Raw genomic sequence first — 24,609 nt, forward strand, 5'->3', positions numbered from 1 at the left:
CTTAAGCAGCCAAGTAAATCAGCAACCCAGAGTGTCTTCCCATCCTCTCTCACTCAGTCTTCAGGCTCCGTATCACCTAATTTTTCCATAATACTCAGAACTAGGTTTCCTTTAAAGCAAATCATATACTAACATATTTTTTACTACTGTCGTGAACATGAGAAGGCTACAGAACATACGTGGCTCAGAGACTTCAAAGTCACAGAGCCATCTAACCTCAGCAAAGGAAACAAATTCAGAGTCATAATAATTTCCTGCTTCCACCTGCTTATGGGGGAAGGGATTTACCATGGCTCTAAAAACCCTCTTCTAGGAACACGGGCTTTACAGTGCTAGGGAGGCAGAGCTGTGAGCCTGGTAGCTATAACATGATAAAGGGAGGCAGAGGAATCTAATCCCCTTCTTATAGCTGTTGTAACTACTCAGCAACTAAATGTCACTCTATGAAAATGAATGAAATAAATGAAAGTAGTGCTGCCTGCTACTCAGCTCTTCTCCAGCCCATTTACTGTTCAGAATATACAGACTGGTCTCTGCTTGTTTCTTCTGGGGAAGATGATGGTTGGCTAGGTTCACAAACCACCCCTGAATCCTGACTGTCAGCTTCAGTAGCTGAAATAAAAATGAAGAACAGAAAAAGGTCAGTTAAACACAAACAAGCCCCAAACCCTGTATTTCAGTTTGCATTACACCTGGTATCAATCACATTTGCAGAGGTAAATTCTCAATGCAAAATTATATTTGTCAATCCAGTTTGTTTTTCAACCTAGTTAATTGAAAGGTGCTTGACATTAAGAGCTGTAGCTCTCTGAACTAAGACACTGCACTGCAAACAGCAGTTGATTGTTTCAGCCATGCTTAAAGCAATATAGCAAGAGTGCTTCAAGACGGCAAGTGTTTATACTGCACTGGAAGAGAAGTATGAGGCAGACTCTTTTGCCCACTTAACTGCAGCAAATCTGCCATGCCTTTCTAACACTCCTGCAAATTCTCAAAGGCCTTGACAGACTGAATAATTCCTTCTTCAAATCTAACTAGAGATTCTCATTTTATAAAGTATTTACTTGCCAATTTGCATTAAAAGCTCCCTGATTTCCTCACAGGCAACTTGGGGTTTTATTTTTCTGTGGCTTGCTCTTTTAGAAAGCCAACAATCTGCAATCAGATTCTGTCCTCAGATGCTGTACTGGCTGTTTTACTGGACATACCTTGTGTTTGTTTTGTCAAATTTCCCCAACATTACTAGTCAATACTGCATGAAATTGTGTAACAACATGGCCTATACTTCACATCACCATTGAAAACCTAACTGGCCTCAGTCATTCAAATGCAGTCAACTTTTGACTCAAATATTTCTGGTAGCAGCTTCTAGCCTTGGAAAATCTTTTTCAGACAGGAAGATGTCTTCATCTCAGATTCTGTTTGGGGCAACAGATTACAAACATTTCTTGTCACCAGTTGTCCCCTGCTAGAGTTTTCTATATCCATTTTTCTGCAATAGTTTTGCCAGAAAGCCCGTTTCACCAAGTCTAAGTACAGGTTTGAGTCAGTTCCTTTCTTGGGAAAAAAAAAGACATGATGCAATTCTAACACATCCCTGTGCACTAAATGTTACAGCTTTTCTCTTTTTTTTCAAGCATCTTGGATACTAGAATCAAAGAATTACTAGTTTCACTGTAGCTTCCCTCTACATCTGCATCTTCTTGCTGGCAGGCTGTTTTGTGTATGACCTCATGCAGAAGTATCCCCCCCTCACTGGGTCACAATTGCAAATTCCTACATATCCTGGAGCATAAATGCTATGTAGTGCAATTAATCTGTACTTTCTCTGTAATACTAAAAAAACTGGATTGTTCTCCAAGCAGCACAATCCATGACGCATTGTTTCCTATGGCTTTGTGCCTGGGTTGTGATTTCCGTAGTGTGTAATAAGGGCTGAGGTAATTGGATAGCATTGTGTTCTCTGGGGGGGTGCTCTCATGACCTCTCTTCCCTATCCAGTTGCCTGTTTTCATGATTTTTTGGTCAGTACAACTTCACTCTACCAATACAGGACTGGATTTCCTGTTTTCCTCATGCAATACCACTACTGGTCTCCATGTCCCCCATGCCTGTCTGCTACTCCCAGTTCGTTCCCATTCCCACATACTCCAACAGAATAGCTGCAGCTCCTTGCATGTTCTCTGCCACTGCAGTATCCCCCAGATCTTTTTCCCCTCCAAATCACAACACCCATTAATCCTCACTTTCTGGTTTGCCTGCCAGCCCTTGTTTTCCTCTCTTCCCCTCAAGCTCAGCCTGTATTATTTCACCTCCAGCACACTAGTATCTCCTACATGCTGCATGGAATGCCTTTTGCAGTATCCTAAAATAACTTTACATTTCTATGATGTCTGTATACAACCCCCACTGCCATGTTCTCCAGATTCCCCTTGTCCACAACATCTCCTGCTTACTTTTCTTTGGCTTTCCAGCCAGACAAGAAGCAGGTACGCTCTGATTGCTCTGGAGATATGTGCCCACTGCTGGGCTGAGTGGCAGGCACTTGGTTGTTGGCCAAGTTACACACATGTCAGTCGGGAACTGAGTGCAAGCTGACAGCCAGCCAACCACCATGACATGGCTGCAAACAAATGGTTTTGTGGCAGGCATCTGCTTCCCTTGCAGATCAATATTGTGTAGGCCTGTGATCACAACAGATAACGTTTGGCTGAAAATAACTAATGGGTTGAAAAGTTATGAGAGGACTGACATTCACAGAAAATGAAACTGCGCAAGCCTTATGTTGTTGAGAAACCAGTCCAAAAAACCCCCCACCTTACTATATTTTGTCCCTTATAACTACCATCAACCTCTTTTCAATTCAAATGAGTTAATTAGACTCCTCTTTTTCTCCACCCAGTTATACAAAAGATTTCATTTTTCACTGGGTGGTTATTCTAATTTTTTCATAAACAGACAGATTAACAATTTTGTATTCTCATGTTCAAGAAGAGAAATAAAATTGTATTTATCTGCATTTTCAAAAAGATTTTAAAATAAAACTGGCTATTCATTCATGCAGTGCTAGTGGTTTAATTCTCTGAGCAGCTCTACCCTCTTGTGGTCACAGCTAGCTGCAGCCAAATGAAAAACATGCAAATATAATCACAAATGTCCACATGTAGGCACAATACATGAAAGAGACACAAAAGAGGGGGCAGGAAGACTTAACGTATGCCAGAAATTTAAAATCCTGTGAGATTCAATAAAAGAACTTGAGATTTTGAAGATTCAATCTTTCATTTACAGCTATTAAAATGTAGAATTTTCAGATGAACAAGAAATTTCTTCTTTTCATGCTGTTAGTCTGCTTTTTTTTAAACGTTTTGTCTAAATTGCAACAGAGCCAAATAATTTTAAAAATATGTCCTGCAAACTAGCTATTTAGAAAATTATTTTCATTTTGAGAACATCAACAATTCATATTCTGAAATAGCTCTGAGTCCTGGGGCCTTCAAATGTCTGCATGAGATGCTTGTCAGCTGGAAAGCCCAAGCACGTCAGTCTGCTTGTGCTAGGTCTGCCCTTTGCAGATCCTTCAGGATCTCAGTCCTGGCTCCATCACAGGGATCTGGGAACCCCTGTAAACTAGTTAGAATCAGGGTCTTGGGATTTCCACCTCTAGACACTGAAATCAAGTTAAAACTGTATCTCCCAGGGCCCATCTCATACATCCTTACCATGTGCTTCCTTGGTGATTTCAGCTGACGTGTTCAGTGGAAGGGGAGGTGGAATGTAATGAATCCCTGGCAGAAAACTTGGTGGGATGAACTGAGGCAGAGGAGTGTAGTATCCTTGATGGAAGTTTCCACCTCCATCTGGAATCTGCAGCAACACAAACAGTAAAGCATCTTCCATCTAAAGACTCTCTCCAGGATACATCTGCAGTATCAAACGTCTGTTTCAAATTTTACCTGTGAATATTGCATGTTTTGTCCATTTTGTGGCCATACGCCACCACATCCATGCATGTATTCGCACATGCAAAGCCTGTGCATAGTGTAGCATGTTGAAGCTGAGAAGTAGCAGCTTCTCAGACCATATCTCAGCTGAAATTGACCTTCTAAGTCCTCATCACCTGTTCTGGCATCTCATTAGAGCAGTTGGTTAAAACCAGGAGCAGCTCACCTTCAGCACTGACCTGGTGCATTTGCCACTGAACAAGTCTGGAAGTCTGCATGCAACAGAGTGGCAGTCTAGGAAAATGCTCCTTCCTTGCTACCACCTCCCTGCTAGTCTGTAGAGGCACTCTACCTATGGTGAGGGGCTGGTGTGCAGCACAGGGTGCCCTACAGCCCTGATCTTCTGTGATCACCAGATCTGTTAGTGCATGATAAAACTCATTCCATGTGCAAGGAGGCATTTCCATCCCTCAGAAACACTAGCATCAGAGAAATCAGAGTTTCTTCTCTGGGATCTGGCCGTGCACCCTGCTACAGATAGAACTGGTATGACAACTTTCCACCTGTTTAAGGACAGTTAAAAATTAAGTTCAAAACTATATACAGTGATGGTCTAGATAAAGCATTTCCCAACCTGTGTATATCCAGCCCACCAGGGTAATATGTCTGGACCTAAGACTGCTGCTAGCCACCCTCTTTCTCAATAGCCCCTAAAATATGATGGGGAATTTCTATGCAAGCATAATAAATCTAGAAGTGTTAAAGAAGGTCACTCTGCTTTAACCTGAACTAATGAATTGTACTCCATGCAGACAGAATAGCGCATGGTAGCTGGAAATCTGATAATGTGCCCAACTGTGGTACAAAAACTAGACACCACCAGTTTGAACCAACATGACTGACAGCACTGAAAGGAACTGGAAATGCCCACACATACCATTACAACTGACAAGCAATTTAGCATCTTGTTTCTTACCACGTCTGTGTGGTTTGAAGGTGTGGGCCCTATGATGCTAAACATAATTTTTCATCTGAAACTTCTGTTAACCACAGAATTTTCCACTGTTTTTGAGAAACCAAATGTCTCAAGAAATATCCAACCATGCTGATTCTTTTCCTTGTGGAAGCCAATTTTCCCCTGTTCTTCTCTGTGACTGTGGTGCCTTGGCCAAGCCCTGACACTCTCCCTCCCCATTAGATTTGTCCTGCATGAGAGAAGAAGAACCTCTCAATGTGTATTCTGTGCCATCTGCATTGGCACAGCATGACCATATTAAGTGTCCAACTGCCATCATTCCAAAAGGCTGATGCAGGTATTAGCAGGATGTGTAAGGCCCCAAACACTTCACAAAATCTGTCCCCTTGCAAGTGCATGGGTTTGCTCTACTGGGTTTAGGTCAGGCTATTAACATCACTGTTTGCTGATGTTTTCTTCAGCATAATATAGCAAAATGCTGTGAAGTAACTGATAAGCAGGATAACTTTTCATGGGTGCTTTAGCAGCAAGAAGGCAGCTATAAGTCAAGACAGTAGTATTTCTGGAGCTGATTAAAAGACTGCTACTTACCGACACAGAAGCTGCATTCCCTGGCCCGTAGTTGCTAGGAATGTGTCGGAAAGCTCTCTGAAGTGATATCCCTGGAGGTGATGGTGCTCCTCTACCGCTTGACTCATTGATGGCAAATCCCATGGGAAATGGGTGGTAAGGATATACCCCAGCATGCCCAGGGTACACTTTTGGAGGTTCTTTCTCTCGGCATTCTGGGTTGACCAGGTATTCTGGAGGAACAGCAGTGTGAGCTAGGAAACAATGAAAAAAGAACACATAAAAGTATCCATGTAATTCTACTGAGTTCATTAGAAGAAGCTGCAGCAACAAATTCCACTCTCAGACAGGAGAATCTGGCCCTTTGGTTTCATGGTTAGCACATTATTTTGTGATTTTTCTTTTACGGAGCTATGGAAAGGCACAGCAGCAGATACTGTAACACAGAATAATCTGCATTTCTTTCCTGCCTTGTGCATTGTGAAGCTAGTCCTTAGTAAAGCACTTGGCTGCAGAATCTTAATTCAGTACATCAGCAACAACAAAACGACCTTCCTTAAGACTTTGAACTCTAGCAGAACTTAGAAATTTACAGAAATAATAGAGGTCTAACTTTAGTCCTATCCATCACTTCTCAGTTCACAAAGGTTTGGTTTTAGGGACATATACAGGCAATTTCAGATGCAGGAATCAGTTACTTCCTTTGTTTCTTATCTTGCATCTGGAATCCTCTGAAGTCTTAACAAAGAGGGTGGTAATTTGAATACCGATAGTGTTTTTCTTGTCTGCACATCCTCCTGTTGGTAGAGAAGTGGAAAAATTTTCTTCAGGAGTACAAGTACTAGAATTATACAATTTGTTCCTAAACTTTTTTTAAATTGGCCAGCAGGTTAAAAATGTTATTAAGGGAAAGACTGGCAGGCCCAGGTACAGTTAGTGTCATCCATAAACATGATTTTCTTAGGAAACAAAGCTAGAAAAAAAAGGTAACAGTTATTGACAGATTAGGTGGGAACTAGTGGTGTCCAAAATGAGTCTTTCCTCTGGGATTCTCAGAACAGCATTTTGTCTTGCAGGCTGCCAACTCTCCATAGGCTCTGACTAAATGACTACTGCAGTCTCTAGGGTTTTCCATAAAATTACTATAGCAAATAGTAGTAGTATGAAGTTACTGTAATAAATGCTAATAAACTAGACAAGTCACATGGAAGACTCTATTAAAGGAAGCAATTTAAGAGGTGATAGACCATACAACTGTTCCACCTGCAAAGCCTATGCTCTGCTCTTAAATACCAAATGCATTTTTACACAAGCGATCCCAGCCAAGTTCAGTCTTTGCTGCAGGAATTAAGGCCAAAAGGTCTCTTTCTTTTACAGTGCTATCATAAAATGCTCGCTTCAGGCAACTGGAGCAGTAACTTCCCCATTTACCTGCCGTCACCGAGTTTTTTTAGCATTTTTGTTGCTAGATGCTTGCACCTGTGAATTTATAAACAGTGAGACAGCACTCAGAGAAACATGCATGAGCTCCTGCAGTGCATAGTGGATCACAGTTTGGTTTCTCTCCGGACTAATTTCCCGCTCAGAGAAAAGCCACTTGATAAAACTTGAACTTTGCAATGAGTGGCAAGGCTGAGCACATTGCTCCTGCTGCTGCAGAGCTGCATGAGTCGCATTGCAGACCCTCCAAAAGGGAAAATAAATGCAGGATTGCACACTCAACATGCAAGCTGAGTACCGGTGTCCACTGGGGAAGGAAAGTGGGAGACAGCAGGTATGGCTCTGCAGGCAGTTGGAGCCTGAGGAATCGGCAGGTGCAAACTGCACAAGTGGCAGTGTTTGGTGGAGGGAAGAGGAGTAGACAAGGAAAGAGGGTTTGGGGACAGACCCTTACCGTAGTCCCAGAAAGGAGGGCTGCTGGGAGGTGGCGGCAGCCCCCTGCACGTCATGCCTTTGCTGCCGGTAGGCTGGGTATCCTTCACTGCTTCACGGACGGTCTGCCTGGAGGCACTGGCCACCCCAGGGCCTTCGCCTCGGGGAGCGGGCCCTGCAGCTGCCCCAGCCGGGAAGTCGGGCATCTGCTGCCTCAGGGCCTTCTGGGCAGCCATGATCTTCTGGCGCTCAGTGATGAGAGCGCATTTGTCACACCGGCAGAGCTTCCAGCGGCACTGGCCGGCATGGCCCTTCACTGGCACCACGAAGCCATGGTTCCGGCAGCGGGAGCACTTGGGTGTCCGCACTGCTGCCTTCGCTGCCACTGCTGTGGCCTCCTCAGCCTCCATGGCACTGGTTAATTACCCTGGCACAACTGGGCCAGCTCCTCAGGGCTTTTATATAGGGCACAGTGTCTGTTGCCCCAACATGTAGCAGCCTGGGCAGGCGGGGCAGGAGAGCCCACCGAAGTGGGTGGGGAATGCCCTGCTCTGGGGAGCCTGCAGCACCCTCCTCTCTCTCAGCCAGGCATGGCTGTACCTGCCCACCTCCCCCTGCAGCCCCTTGGTGCAGGCTGGAGCCTCAGCCATGGGGGGCTGGAGAGAGAGAGAGAGTGAGCAGGGACTGTGTCTGCAGGAGCAGGGGAGAATGTTCCACACATTGGAGTACATTTCCCTGAGCTGGTGCATGCAGAGATGGGGTGTTTTGGATGGGTGGGGTGTGCATGGGAGAGAAATGCAGTGTCTTTTACAGTACTGCCTTAAGTGATAGCTTTCCCTTTTGGCATTTTAACATACACAGTCACTTTCATACTTCTCATGCATTCACCTTTAATATGCATAAGATTTCAGTTCCGTTTTGTTTCCAATTTGCAGCATGCTTCTCTTGATCAGGAGTGACTGCCTCAGGAGAAAAAAAAAAACCCACTTTCATCATTCTGTTTTTCAAAACAAGATACTAAGATGAAGGCAGAAAGCATATGTCATTTGAAAGACCTGTCTCCTTTTCTTGGAATTCCTTCTCTGGAAACAAAAGACAGGCTTACAATTAGAAATACAGGAGTGCTCCAGTTCCAGTATTGCTTAGAAAGCACTTGTTATTTGTTACTGCTGGTAGCTACAAAACCATAGTTTACACAGTAGCCTATTTCCAGGAGAAAACTCTCCACTTTGATATTTCTCACATACACAATAGCTAATTCTGTTTTAAAATCCTGAGATGCCAACAGCCTCTTGTACATTAACAAGAATACCATAAAAATAAACTACCAATTAGTTGTGAAGTTTTTTACCAGTTAGTTTCAAAAGAACCATGTAACATCTATATGCTGCTCTGAAACAATTCTAATATGCAACAGTTTGTTTCACCAGCAGCCCTTCCCATGGAGCAAACCTTCCTGCAAGACTTGGGTGCACCCCTTAACATCTGTGGGGGTGTGTGGGTGTGGGTGCATAGCAGGCCCTTTAAGAGATTTGGCAACAGTCTAATTTGCCTTTGCAGTGGGCAGCCACCCCTGTGCAAGCCCCCGAGGCTCAGCCTAGTTTCAGGCTTCTCACTTTGCAAAAGACCCAGTAGGACTTTGCATCTGAGTCCTGCAGTTTTCCAGTAGGATTTAATCTCCTGGGGAGATGTTTTCCTAAGTGCAATGCCAGCATACAAGCCCAGACTTGCTCTTGAAAGCAATTCAGACCCAAATTCTCAAATGCACACAATCCCTAGACCACCCAGCACAGCTGCAGTCCCAGCCTGCAGATTTTGCCATCCCAGTTGCAGGCTGGGTGTTTGGTAGCTGCTTTTGCAAGGGGCTGTCAGCCACACCTTTTCACCCATGCGTTCAGGAATCCTGTGCAGGAGCAAGGCCAAATCTGCCCAATAACAAAGCAGGTCAGGTGGGAGAGAGCATCGCAGTGCTCTGTAGAAACTGGGTGCTGAACTGCATGCACAACAGCTGCTTTTGTGAGTGGGAGACAGCAAAGCACACATGCAAATGTCATGAGCTCCCTGTCCTCACTTTCAGACCATTTTCCCCAGAAGAATTCTACAGTCTAGAAAGCCAGTTTCATGTGTGTGGGGGTGTGTGCATGGTGGCTAAATATCTCTGAAAATTTGACCTGAAAGTGTTCCCATTCCTTTCTCGTTCAGAAAGGTACTTGGCTGATAGGCCTTTAATAGTAGTAACTCTTAAATACAGTCTTGAAGTGGTGCTCACTTGTGCCAGGGTCGTGATGTTGCTGTAATCATTCAAAACACTGACTCTGTATTAAATATAGACAGATAATATATTCCTAATTTTATGCTCTGTATTTTTGCTGTATGTTAAGAATGTGCATATTTAGCTGTAGAATTAAAGAGGATGGATGACAGATTGTAAAAAACTGTAATTATATCTTTCCATAGATACACAATCTGTGTTCATTTGGATGCTTAAGCAGTGGACAAGAAAGGTAGGCTATGTACATTTTCCCCAGTAATTTTCTATTCTGAGTCACATAATACTATTATTCAAGACATTTACTCAAACATTAAATGTAAAAAAACCCTTAAATCTATCTCTCTCCTCGCTTGAAAAAAGTATACCAGCCATGGGCTGTAGAAGTTTCTCAATTAATAAATTATTTCTTCCAAATTCATATGGATTTTTCTTTTGAACAGTTTTCACCTAAGCATCCAGGATTTATTGTATTCTGGATATAGTTTGTTTCAAACAGAACTAGTCTTGCTTGTTATAGAAAAGTGACCATTTTACTTTGCTTGTGAGGTAAATGTTTATTTCTGCAGACAGTTCAAAGAACTCTGCTATTCCAATCCTGTTACATGTTTCTCTATAAATTTCAGTTAGCTTATCACACACTTTTAGCAAGACAATCACACAGAGAATAGAGAAATAAATTTTTGGAATGAGATGTAGAATTGTATGTGGATGCAGCTTGAGGTCTATTATCATTTCCTTCTTTATTCATATTTGAAAGAAAATGAGGTACAATGAAGACTTTTCTCTAAAACTTACTTGGTTTACTGTAGTGTTATATATAACATATGGTGAGAGTGTAACATAAAGTGTGTGCAGACAGAGTTCTGTATTAAAATAGCATTTATAAGAATTACTATCTTGCCAAAATGAAAGGAAAGTATCCTGCTGATTTCATGTTATTGAAATCAATAGCAATAATGTCTCTACTTCTTTCAAACCTCTGAATCATATAGTGTGGTTTTGGTATACAGTTTGCTTTGTATGTGAAACAGTGAAGAAAAACAATGATTTAGCTGAAAGGGAACAAATGAAAAGACTGTCTGACTTTAAACTGATTAGCAGAAAATTGGGGTTTGGGTTTTTTCCCTCTTTCTCAGACTTTGCAGCTAACATTTTATGCAGTAAATGTTTTTTGGCAAGGAAATTGTTCTGCTTAGATCTGACATTTCACAGAGCAATACCAACATAATCAAGAAATTTGTTTAGTCTGAGATCTCCATTAACAAATATTTGGAAACTCAGTTCAAAATAAATGTTTTCTTATATGTAACAATCAAGAATGTATTTTATATTTTTCAGACATCACATACGATGATAAAATCTTCTCTTAAAAAATTATCTTATTAGTTTGGAAGTGTTCATTATGTACCACCATAAGCTGTTATATAAAAATTGATATAGTGGATAGTATTATAAGCTTTTCTACATTATAACTGATGAGTCTCATGTTTATGGCTATCTGTTATACTATAATAAACATATAAATGCAGACATTTACCTGCACAGGCAGAACTGCCCAAAGAGGACTAGACAGACTTCAGATGTTCCCCACCACACATGCAATCCCTTTCTGTTTATGCAGTCTTAACAAACACCTTGAACTCACCTGTGAATTGGTAACTGATCTCCTGGCACCACTCACTTTTGGGTTTACAGGGAGATTACTGTGGCTTCCTGCACTGGCTGATAAACTTGCAAGTTAATTTCCAGTCCCTTACTGATCCCTATTCAAATCAGGTCTGGTCCATAGGCTGGCAAGAAACCTCTAAACTGCCAGAGAACACCAGTACTCCCTTCCCTGTCTTGTTGCTGGGAAGACGCTGCTTTCTCCTCCTTATGTGTCCCTGGTATATTTGTTCATTAACATATAGCTTCATTATCTCCACACTTCCCTTTCGAAAGGGAAGCAAAATTCCTTTCATATTTTACCCCCTATCAGCTCACATTCACTGTCAAGATGTGGACTCTCACCTTTGCCTGGCCCAGAATGTCCTTTTACTAAGTAGCACTGATAGCACACCTTCATGCTTTCTTCTGTAGTCATCCTCATGTTTAGAAGCTCCTTATAAAAAACATGAAAGCCTTTAAAACATCCTCTGAGTGACCTTCATTATAAAATCTCCCTTTCACCGCTGAGCTAACACTAGTGCATATCCATCAGTGATACCGGTCACAGAATTGCAAGGTTCAGATATCTACTGACATGCTTATGAGGTTGTCTAATCCTGCCCAAAGCAAGCCTACCTGACAATGAATAAAGTTCTTTGAGTTGCTTCTGTAGACTGTAATTTCCACTTTTCTAATCACTGTGAAATTGTATTGTGGTATACATCTTTTTAAAATGTGAGGAAAAGTGCAGTATAGAAACAGTTCAATATGATTAGATCATGATAAATATGATTAGATCATATTTACCTTAAGATTAGAAATGGCTAAAATGTGTTTGTGTTATACCATTTTTAAATTGGTCCCAGTTAAGTTGTTTAAATGAATATAAAATATTTACCCTTTCAGTTCTCTTTCAGTGCCAATTCCTTTACTTTAAAATGTCGTGTTCAGTAGTTCAAATGGAATTCCACCGGGGTGATTTTTTTTTAATTGTTATTCAAGTTTTAAATGGAGCACAAATGGATGTTGATTTTCATCTGCTCTATCAAAAAGGTGAAACTCTGCTATGATCAGAGAAAACTGGATGGAGTTCATACATAAGTTTAAAATCTTAAAAATTTATAAAAGTTATATAAAGCACTTCTGGTTTCTTTAACAAACACAACTAAAATAAAGCTTGTGTACTTAAAAATGTGGATCTTTTTAATATATAACAGGAAAATTTAGTTCTTAAATATTAACAACAGAGACTTTATTAGTATGACTGCTGTTTGTTTATTGTAACAAGATCTTTAAGAGAAAAGCAATAGTGATTAAACTGGAAACTCTGTGTTCTGCTTATTTCATGAGTACCAGAAGGGCAGGGTGGACTGGGAGAGAAATCAGCCCCAGCAAAGAAACAAAACACATAATAGTTCTTATTCTGCATTAATATATTTCCCATATAAGCAGGAAATAAAATGCATTAAAGGGAAAAGAATGAGACAGACATAAATATACACATGCAGTGTTTCCCAAATTTCCCCAAATAAGTGATGGAGTGTTTAAAAATCCCTATCTAGAAAAAAATAGCTGTGCTAAAAACCTTCTGTGGAAGATGTTCAGTCAGTTTGCAATAAATAAGGATCACTATACTGTTGAAGTCTGATTGTTTTCTTATATTCCTCTGTTTAAGAAACTTAATAATTATCCTTTCAGGAGAAATATTTTGTTTCTTTAGAAGGTCACCTTTGTAGGCATTGATAAAGAAGAGAAACTGAACACCCAGATAGTCTACTCTGTTAGTGCTATGGCAGCTGCAGGGATGCCTTAGTTACAACACCATTTTACTTTAGAAAGCTCCCAAATTTAGCGGGTTTTAGCCTGGATACCACTAGGCTTGTCAATCGGTCTTCTGCCTAAAGAAATATACACATTTTTAATCCGGAGTCCTCATTCTCCTTCCCCTCAGCTACAGTTCCTGTCGTATGCTCTTAGACACAAAGAACACAAAATTATGTTTGAATTCTCCCAAACAGCAAAAAAGGGATTTCATGCAGAAACAGTCACGCTTACCACACTAAGTACATAGCCCATTTAGAGTCATCTTTGCTTAGCACCTATTTTGTGCTGAAATTGTCATATTACCTTGTCAGCAAGCCTAAAGCAATGCTAATAGACAGATAAGGCAGGAGACAGCTGAAAGACTACTACAAACATCAAGTGTACTCGCTGTGGGCAGGTTTCCATTTGTGATTGTCAACATTGGTATATATCCCACGTTTTCTAACCGCATTTCTCCACCTCACATCTGAATTAGATTTCAGAGTATCTTAAGTAGCTTAAACAATGCAAAATAAATAAAACCAGCTGTATGCCATAGTTTCTTCCTCTTCAGCCTGGACTCTTCACAGATACTTCAATGAAGCAAATAAAAAGACCAAATAGTAGTTACTTATCAGCATAGCATGAAGAGTATCATCAAAATGTTTACCTTGTAGTGAGAACAGAAAAGAATAGTAAAGATTAACCTCTGGCATGCATGCTAGTATTGTTTTCTGGTATTCATACCAATAACACATAATCTGCTCTTTAGGCATGATTCTGGAAATTGGTAGACTCAATATTCACCTCAGTGTGATAAAGCTTCTTCCTGGCTCCTTAACCCATATGTCAGAGGCAAACTGTGGTTTGTAGTGAGAAAGCGAAAACAAGCACTAGCAGTGATGGATTTGCATTAGCTGATTCCAGCCAGGTATACTGAAGGATGCTGTTCAGAAGCATTCCTTCTATGTTATTTCCATAAAATTCTGCTGTGGACAATGACACAGAATATTTCCAATTTAGTCAAAATTAGATTTTATGTATGCACACTAAATGTATATGTACATATATTCAAGGTATATTTTCACTGGAGGGGACTTCTGCAAACATAAACGTAAAAACACGAGTTGACAGAATGCCTGTCTGTCTGCAGCTTGAGGAAGTAAAGCTCTCCTCCCTTGACAGACTTACTTTCTTGCTATGTTAAGACAACTTGCATTTTTCTCTCTTTCCAACATGAAATGTGTTGATGAGCTACCTCAGCTGGCTCCTGGCACTTCAAAGTCCACTAACACAATGTAGAAAGTAAAAAATGGAATAGAAAATAAAATTAATGCATCAGTAGGTCATCCTCCTCTTCTACTTCCTTGATGCGGTCATTTAAAAAAGCAGAGACTTATTCCACAGTGAACAGCAAATCACCTGTGGCAGCAGAGATTACGGACAAAGATGGCATGAAAGTAGCAGAGGGCTGACAAGCAGCTTTGACAGATAGAATGATAAGAGGATGCTGGTGTGAAGCCATACTGAAGTATTTTCACTGTGGAAGCAAGAGGGAAACCAAAGAGGCCCATTTTCTTGGCATTTCATACTTTATGAACATAAAATCAGACTGTCTTTCATCACAATAAATGGAACTATTTGCAAGACAAGTTATTATGAAGCATAAAAATAACATAATCAGACCATAGGATGTTAGCAGTATTTCCTTCAAATCTAAAACAAAACTGATTTTAAGTCAGGAAAGTTTAGTTTGATCAACTCCAGAAAACAAATAGAAAAAGACACCAAATCATCTCTTCAATTTCCCTGAAGCTGTGGGACCTAACTGTCACAAAGGTTGCCTTTTGCTGCAGGGTTGTGCTGTTGGAAAGACTGACCTACACAGCAGTGGCTCCTCCAGGCAGTCTCCTCTTTAGCTTTTTCCTCAGCAGTGGGCTGTTTCTCTGGGCAACTGCTTTGCTCTGAGATCCAGCTTCTCTGAAGTACCATGCTTAGGGCAGCCATGGCAGTCATCAACACACTCTGGCTCTCTACAACAGCAGGAAGAAATCAAAGGGCAGCTGAATGCCCAGCAGCAGGCCATACAGCCTTCACCATCCAGTACACAGACGTAATGTAGCTGCTTGAAACCTTTCAGACTTACACTTATTCCCATGCCTGTTATATACATATGAAATAAAAGGAAATACAATGTCAGCAGTGGTGGGAAGTCATTGCTACCTGATGGCTGATGGTGAGCACCCTGTTAGTGATCCTTGGTTTTGGCTGAGTAACAGCAGTCCTCTGTCTTTCTACATATGTATCTTCACCTTTAAAATAACAGCACCAGCAAACACACACATTTTCATTTAAAATAAAATACTGGAGGGTTGAAGTCTTACCAAAATTACTTCCACTGCACATTTAAACTGAGGACAGGAGTTGCGTTTCTGGGAGGAGGTGAGGTATGCCTGCTTTGACATATCAGTACAATAACCCCAGCATGAGGAGTATATTTCATGCACAGTATTCCATTTGGGCATAATGTGCTGTAGGGTATGCTGAGCTCTACCTCAGGCATCCTTGGCATCTACCACCAGAAATGTCTTTATTCCTTAAAGACAGTTCACTTTCAAAATAGATTGAGCCCATGGATTTCACACTTTAGTCAATTCACACACAACATTACTGTTGTCTTAAAGTTTGTTAGGACTCTAGTTCTAATAACATGTCTTACCACGACTCCTGTATTCCATGGACAATGAATCTGAAAATGTTGAACTGGAACATGCTGTAATCCAATACTATAGTAAACATTCTCATAGATATTTAGCAGAACATTTATCTTTCAATATTTAATGGAATGAAAACACTAACATGGCTACACGTAATAAAGTTAATTAATGAATTCACATAATGATAAGTGTTCCTGACTAAAGTGCGTATCTATCTACGCAGTTTGTTAAAACCACATATTTACAATATTTGTATTTTATTTTAGCATTCTTTGTGTCAGAGCTCATACAAACCCAAGCAAGTTTGATATTTTTTGAGCACACTGTATTCTTAAAGGTTGAAGTGTTAATGGTAGTTACTGTTATTTGCAGTTGGCAGAAGTGTTCACAGAATATTTACTGGAAGACATCCAAAGGTCTCCTTGCTCTTTAACAGAAAATCTGTACATGCCTGTACTGTATTTTAAATGATTAACCGGGGATAGAAGAGTAGATATAATCTATGCACTAATTAGACACAGTATCTGTCTTTTAAAAAACCACAGCTTTCTAAAAGTACAGTTTTAAAATAATGTCATTAATTTTCTCTGATAAAGGAATAAGGCAACATCACAACTAAAATAAAATATTTGTGTACATTCTTTATTCAGACAAGCCCTACTCAGTACACATATCTTAATCCTTTCTATTTGTTAAGTGTTACAGTTTTAAAAACAAATTGTTAAAAAGCAAATAAAAATATAATTAAGTATAGGAAATTTTATACATACAATTTCTGATTACTGTAAATAATAGAGATTATAATGAATATTTGTGTTCTGGTAGTAAATGAGGTATGATATGGGTATTTATGGGTGATAACAGAGGACTAAGAATTAGACAACAACCCTCCCAAAATTATATATTTTAGACCTGATGTATTGGCTACATTATCATGACAATAATCTATCCAACAGTCTTGTGATTCAAAATGCTGAACAGGTGAATATTATAGTTTGCTAGTGACTTGATACTAAGCCTGGGGAAAGAAGCTGAACTATCTTCATTATCTCAGTAAGACAAGTAGCAGTCTTTTCCACCTGTCCTAGCACTCAAACATGGAGAATAAAAATTATTTTTCTTGAGATTTCAGGAATGCCTTGTACAGTGGTATTATTTTCATTTATCTACTAGCAATATCACACCTAGAACATTTTAAGATCGTGTTTAGCTTTTCCACACATGTCTTCACAGTAGTGACTCATAGGTAGCCTGTGTTCAACTAACGTATCTCTTCCATGTTTGGTTTCCAGTGCTCAGCTCCTGCTATTGGTTTTTCATACAGTCATTGTATGCTGTTAAATTTCATTTAATTTGTCTTATTCCAGTTGTCACAGCATCTATTTTTCCCTATATGAGCCTTTAATCCTCTTCAGTATCAGTAATATCTCTCAGTGTTTGTTTTCAACAAAATTTCATTAGCATACTCTTTTTGTGTCACAGTTATTACTGGAAATGTTAAATAAGACAGATTCCAATACTGATCCTTTAAAAATTACAATAATACCCTCCCTCTAGACAACAGCTCTTCTTCAAGCACAACTAAGAGGTTTTTCTGCTTTAACATTTTATTCACAACTTAATTTACAAAGGCCTAATAGGTGGTATCTATAGCACTTCCTGCTGATTAAACCATCAGTTACAATCAACAGAAATATATTCACTCAACCTGTTTTACCTTTGGTAAACTTCATTGCATTTTGTCCCATTTTCCATTTATGTCTACTTACACAGATGTTTTTCTTAAAAAATACCTTCTAGAGCCTTGAATATTGTTGAGGTCACTCGTAACGTTTTCTGGTTATCCTTTTTTCTCCTTTCTGAAATACAAGCAAGAGGTCTGTTTTTCAGTGATGATACGCTACCAGTTGTTGGCTTTATTAACAATCCTTGCTGCTGGACATGCAATTTCATGTGCCAGTTCTCTCAGAACCCAGGGACGGAGATTATCCTGTCCCTCAAATTTCAGCGCTTTAAGCTCTTTGAGTTTTTCTTCTACCTCACATATGATAATTTCCATTTATATATCCTTATTCCATTTACATGTTACATTTTTCTTTTCTGGATAGCTTTATCTTTAATTACAAAGTGCCTGGCAAAGCAATTCTTATTAGGATTTATTTTCATAATAAAGGTCCTTCAATAAATCACACTTTGATGTGAATTATTAGGCTTTGCCACAATAAATAAAAACCCCATAGTTCTGGGGTTTGTGCGGGTTTTTACAGCCAGTTCTATATATAAACTTTACTGTGAAAGGAAAGAAACAGTTATGCATCCATGCATGTAATAGTGCTATGACAATGTTACTACTATCAGACCATGCACTGTTTAGAATACAAATACATCCGAAAATAACTGGCTTTGTGAAGTGTGAATGGCAGAACTGAACAGAGAACAGTGCAATTAAATGACTTCCAGGATGAGAGATTTCAGTCTGTTATCAGGCTATTTCATTCATGAACCTCCACCGCATCCCTCTGAGCTCCACAGTTACTTTGTTCGGGAATTACAAAACTTCATAGTCTAAAGTTTGGTGGCTTCTGTACTTCCCAGAGTAGGGTGAGTTCCTGTGGGCTGTTTAGGAAACGGTTATTATTACTTCTGAGGGTTTTCCAGGGTAAGGCTCCTAAGAGTCACTGGTCTAGAGCTGTGAATTAGGACAGTATAATTTTTAGTAATTTATCCTAACAGACAATTGATAAATGGTCTGTTTCTTTTGTATTTGCCATATGATAATTAGCTTGCACCTTGAGTTACCTGTATACTAGCCCTAGATACTCAGAAAGTGGTTGTGGGCAAATGGCTACTCCATCAGCCTTGGGTTATCAGTGAACCTGATGTAAAGAAAAAATTAAATACAGGCCTTATAAGAAGGCCCTGGTATATCCTGATTTGTTTTTCTCAGATTGTGCCTGTATGCAAATTATTGAGTAGCTGTAATGGCATGTACAAAGTCTATGTGCTGTGTACCTAATATCAAGGAAATAAGGAAAAATTGCAAGGCTACATTGCCTGGCAGAAAATTACACTTAATTCTCAAAGTAAGATCTAAAGAAATTTCATTAAAGAAAAAAAATTATTATTTTTCTCAGTTTGAACTCTGTGCACTTGTGTATGAAAAAGATGAAGCAAAGTGTCTCCCTTTTACACTGATTTCCATGATGAAAGTGGGGTTCACAGGGTGAAAAGCATGAGAACAAAAACATGACGAACAGAGTATGTGGTGAAGAAAGACAGACTAGAAATGGAATTAATGAGAAATAATTTAGAAAGAAAATGTATGCCTGAGAAAAAAATGACAGGGAATCAATATGTATGGGAGCAGAAAAAAGAATGGAGGTTAGATTTACAGAATTAAGTGGAAATGTTGTGATCAGGGTTTTCAGCCTGATTTTGATCAGTCTTACATTAGATGATTAATAGAAAAATAAAATTTATGTGGGGCACTGAAGGAGGAGGGAACTTATATTTTTAATTTCTTTATGCTCATAATAATGCTTCCAGAATATAGCAATGTATTATTAACAAAAGTTACAATAGATGATCCTAATTCATTGGGCAGAAAGCCTTTGCATTCATCACATGGAACTGTATAACAATACAAGCATTTTAGCAATTCATGAAACAATAGACTTGTTTCTCAGAAAGAACTCCCCTGTAAAGCGTGTTACCTGGTGTCAAAACAGAACAATCATCAACGTAATGGTATATAACAGTTCTGGTGCTGTTGGTACTTACACATGGAATTTAGGCAGTCTTCAACCAAGCAGAAGAAGGGATAAACTGGTTGATATGCATCCTTTCAGTAAAGACTATTGGAAGCAAAAATAATTAATGACAAAATCTGGCCTTATTTATGATCATTTTAGACTGACAATGCAGAAGAGTCTACTCTGACTTTTTACTAGAGTAAATAAAAAAAGCTCTACTTAATTTAATGAAATTACACTAAATTGATATCAGTATAGTCAAGAGCAGAGAAAAACTCATAAAAGAATCATACCAATGTGTTTTTCCAGCAGGGCAGAATCTGGTTCACAGATGTTCACGTGCAGGCAGATGGCATATGTATGTAGTACATGTAGAGGACTAATATTCAGGCATATATAATGACTTTAAAAGCACAATTGGATTTCCCCAAGGGCTTAAAAGGAGGGTTTCAGTATTAACTCAGATATTTTTTTCCTGAACTTTGGTGCTCCCAAGAAATCTTTTCAGGCATCAGAGTGATGACTGTAAAGACACGGAACATCCTGAACTGTGGCATTACCTGAAAGATAAGCCTCTTTCTATGTAAACATGAAACTGGGGTACAGATTATCTGGAAATTTTAGTCAAAATTCGATGGAGGGAACCACAAGTATAGCTGACTCCTCAAATTCAGCCCCTCAAAATGACCAGAGGCAAGCAGAGCTCCTGCCTTTCATGCCGCTGCTTCGCTGACTGGGCCCCTCACTCTCCTCTGCTCTTTGTGTCTAAACAACAAAAGACTAGAATGAGCAAATACAGTACTTCCATTTAAAGAAAAGCACTGTAGCAGCAGAAAGCTCTGCCTGCCACCCTGTGCCCCCTGGTCTTCCTCATGGTGCTCCTTCCCTGCCCTGCAGCACAGCAGCCATTTTGCTGTGCAGAAGGAGGTATGATGATAGAGTAGGTCCCCATGGCCTGCAGCTCAGTCCCTGGATCTAGAGGCTGGCGTGTTCCTCAGGTCTAGGCGAGGGAGATTTTCATGGCAGCTTTTGTGCTTGTGTGTGGGTTGGAGCTCCTCGGGGTCCCTGTATACCTGCCTGCCCCAGCGGGACCCTCCCTGCACCCAGTCCTGCCTCTGCACCACAGTGAAGGGGCTGAGGTGAGAAAAATAACGTGGCCACTGCAAGTGGAACATGAAGCCCAGTGCTGCTGCTGGGGAGAATAGGTGTGTATGGCATCCCTGAAAGTGAACAATGCCAAGGAAGAAATAAAGACACCACAATATGGGGTATCCAAAGTGGGCATTACATGGTGGGGAGCCATTATTCACCCTCCTGTCTTTAGGCCTTGTGTCTCTGCCCTGTGCAGCAGGGGCAAGAGACCCAGCACGTCAGGCAGCAGCTGCCATTGCTGGAGATCCTCACGGGAAGTGTTAGCCCCTCCTTCAGGGAGGCGCTGCCCCAGGAGAGGCACAACATGGCAGTCCCTGAGGTGGCAAAAGAAGCACTCTCACCAGCCTGGCAGATGGTGCAGGGCAGCAGTGCACGGGATGAGCAGGCACAGCGCTGGAAAGATCCCAGGCCTCAGGAGGACAAACTGCAGAGGAAAAGGTTAGGGTTTTTTAACTAAGGAGGTTGGTTTGTGTCTCTTTAGCATTCCGAGGGACTCAGGTGTGGCTAAGAACTTGGCACTGTTATGGCACTGCCTGTTTTTGTAGTACCTGGGGCTGTGGCAGCAGCTGGTGGCTTCTGTGGCTCATTCTGACAGAAACTCCGGGGCAAAAATACAAGTGGGAGAGGAAGGTGGGCTAAACCTGGAGGTTTATATTCTCTCAAAAAATAAGTTTCCTAGAGCTGTCTGCTCTGCAGTCCTTCCTTGGGCACAGAAGCTGCTTCAGCTTCCTTAGCCTGGCACTGCAGAGGTTTTATGTGCTGTGATTATAAACTTAAAAGGGCAGGACGCAAGGGTAGTAAAGGGCTAACAGGCCCTGGCACCACTAGCCCTGCTCAGGAGTCTGGCGCTAACAGCTTCATCCATAGCATCACCTGATTTTTTTTGCTGGCTCTGGCCCTCCTTGGTTGGAGCTGATGTTCTGCCCCTCACTGTCTCTTAATAAAACTCATGACAAAATTTTGCTGTGTTGCAGGTAGATCTAGATAAAGAATTCATGAAGAGGGTTTGGGGATGTGTCTGTTTTTTCAACAGAGTGCTGTTTCTAGAAATTGAAATTAAAATAGACAGTTCTCTTAAGAAAATGTTCTAAGCTTCTGCTAGATCTTATTCCTTTATGCCAGGCATTTATGCTTTGTTTCTGTCACAGTGAAAGGTGGAAGTTTCGTATGGATAAAAGTATCCCTGGCAAGGACTAATTAGCAGAATGTTATGGATTAGGTGGTGTTCCCTGTGCAAGGGTAGAATCAAGGCAAAACTTGTGAGGAGAAAGAAAAGGCTGCAGTGACGAATTTGTACTACTGCCGGTTCTGTTCTTAGTGACCTGTAAAATTAACACAACTTTTAGTGTTTACAGTGCTTTGGGCATATTATTGAAGAAAAATGTAAATGTACATTACATTTGGAAAGAACTGAGTTGAAAGCACTGTTTCAGGAAGTGCAGCCAGGTCCAGAAGAAACTGCTGCACTGTGCATGCATGCTCTATGTACATGACCCTGGTTTTCACAGTATGTACGTATGCCTGAGGGGCCCGTGATGTACTGCATTCTTGTGACGGTTGAAAATCATCTAGCTAATGTCATTATTGATAGAAAAGGAAACATACTTAAATTGCTCTTCAGAGAGAATAAAGCACATAATTAAACATTTTTCAGGCTTCTTTTAATTATATGGGGTCTACTTTTTATCTTCTACTTAAGCCCTGGATGTCTTTGTCTTTGGATAAACAGACAATATGATTTTAATTAATAGCGAGCAAAGACCTCCGGACAGAAATGGAATCCTACAGAAAGAGTTCTGTTGTTGTGCTTTATTATATGAACAAATCTCCAAAGGAAACTTCTAGTGTCTTAATTTTTCTCTTTGAATATTCTTATTCCTCTGAGTAGACTCCAGTTTGGACAGAGGTCAGTGCACATGTTGTCTATCTGGGTCATTTTGCTGTCAGGTGTGACTGCACTTGCCTGTAGCATTCTTTCTCTCTGTTGGTAAAATGGTGTATTTTTGACCCTGCACATCCCCTTTTCTCTCTGTTGCCAGCAGGCTGTGTGCAATGCTAGCTCAGCGAGAGTAATTCCAGAGGTTTTCCTGCAGTGAATTCCTCATGAAACTCAAGGAGTTCAGCAGTGCACCCCAGGCTATGGAGTGAAGTATTGCTTCTCTTTCCTTGTTACCTACCACAGTGATACATAGTCGTTTCTGGACACCACTCTTAGGCTGTGAGCTGTGTTTAGGATGGCAAAAACCTAAGTATATTTGAACATTTTCCTGCATGTAAAGCTACAGGGGCACAAACAAATGAGTTGGGGAATGGAGCAGTTCTCAGAATGTTTCATAGCACTGCTAAACGCCAGTTCAGGGAGGTACAAATAACATCTCATCCATCCTTTCTCAAGAAGAGGGAAACAACAGGATAAAATCAGCCCCAAATCTCAATACACAGTCACTGCTTTGTCTCCACATGGTTAATTTTATAGAAAGTGTTTGTTCTGCCTGCATTGTTTCCAGTGTTTGAAATTTTAGATGCAGTCTTTTTCCAAATGCCCTGTTACTCTTCATACAGGTTTAATCTTCCTTGGTCTCTCTGTCAGCAATCTGGTGTAGTTATTTGAAAAAAAAACCCAAAATAAAACAAAACCAAAAATCCAACTCAGTTATTTTTAAAGAGAGCTGGCATTAAACCTATTTTGAATGCTTTTCAGGCTGAATACCCAAGATGATGGCTTGCGTGTTTTATAAAACAGAGTGCTGTATATCTTTTATGAAAATGATAATGGACCAAACAACAATGATTTTACTCTGATACATCTCATTTAGTCCTACTTAAGTGAAGGTAGGACTGAGTAAAATCTTATGCAAAAATATTTGGTTTTCTACAGAAAGAGGATTTATTTGTATTCATTTTCTAAAGATGCATGACAGTATGTGACATGCATTATTTCAATTCTAACATGCTCAGTGTGTGCAGTGCTTTTCTCAAACATGGGGTGAGGTGGGTATGTGTGCTAGCTCAGGAAAAGATTGCCTTCATCCCAGAACGTGGGACCAAAACAAGTCAAAATTTTCTGAATTATGCAAAGCCTGGAAAGTAGCTTTGCAGTTGTGACTAACAGTATGGCATCGGGAGGTGTAAGAACTGGGCACGTGCAATTAGGGAGCAGAGAGTGCTTGTGCTGACACGATAGAGTCAAACTTGTCAAACTACAGCATTAGTTACAGCAATGAAGTTCAATATAGCTATAGCCCTGCTGTACGCACCAGACTTGTTTATTTGGCCCTTCTTACAGCGGGATATACCTTTGTTTGAAACAGCTAAGATCTGCCTGAAGGCAGAGCGGGATGGTTTCTGATATGCCGTGCCAGCTTTGAATCAGTAGATGGAGCTCCAAGACAAATCGTGCGAGCCCTGAAGCATTGCAATCAATTAAACATACAGCTGTTAAGAGACGACAGTAATTACAAGACTAAATGATATCCTTGAATAATCACTAGGGATTTATACATCTTATTCTAAAAAACTTGTCATACATACATGGAGGTTTATTAGAGAGAGAGAAAAAATAATTTTTTACTCTCTGCAGATCTCTCTGGTGTCTTTCCAAGTGTTTAGAAGACTGAATGATAGCCAGTCATACATGTATGTACTCTTGGCATCAGTGCTTTTTCTTCAACTGCCTATTGCAGTGTGATTTGTAGAAGTTTGCTTATGATAATATGCTTTAATTTTTACACTCTTAAATTCATTGTATTTTTCCCTTATAATATGAACAGTTAGTACTGACTTCCATGGTTTCTCCACTTTACTATTTTGGCCCTTGGTCTCCTGAATTATGGTCTATATTTAGTGCTGTAATAATTGTTCAAAAACCTGACCCTCTACTTCAGTGCACTTTTAAAATTGTCTT

At 40.2% G+C, this 24,609-nt stretch overlaps 1 protein-coding gene across 1 annotated transcript; it reads right to left on the minus strand.

Moving 5' to 3' along the window:
* Positions 1-505: 505 nt before the first annotated feature.
* DMRTB1 (DMRT like family B with proline rich C-terminal 1) lies at positions 506-11,723 on the minus strand. Its single transcript, XM_056356192.1, is given in 6 exon segments — positions 506-612; positions 3,723-3,867; positions 5,512-5,744; positions 7,385-7,776; positions 7,778-7,976; positions 11,645-11,723. Coding segments are annotated over 6 exon segments (1,155 nt in total).
* Positions 11,724-24,609: the final 12,886 nt, after the last annotated feature.

Source organism: Falco biarmicus, chromosome 11, assembly GCF_023638135.1.
Source record: "Falco biarmicus isolate bFalBia1 chromosome 11, bFalBia1.pri, whole genome shotgun sequence".
In the NCBI taxonomy this organism is placed as follows: domain Eukaryota; kingdom Metazoa; phylum Chordata; class Aves; order Falconiformes; family Falconidae; genus Falco; species Falco biarmicus.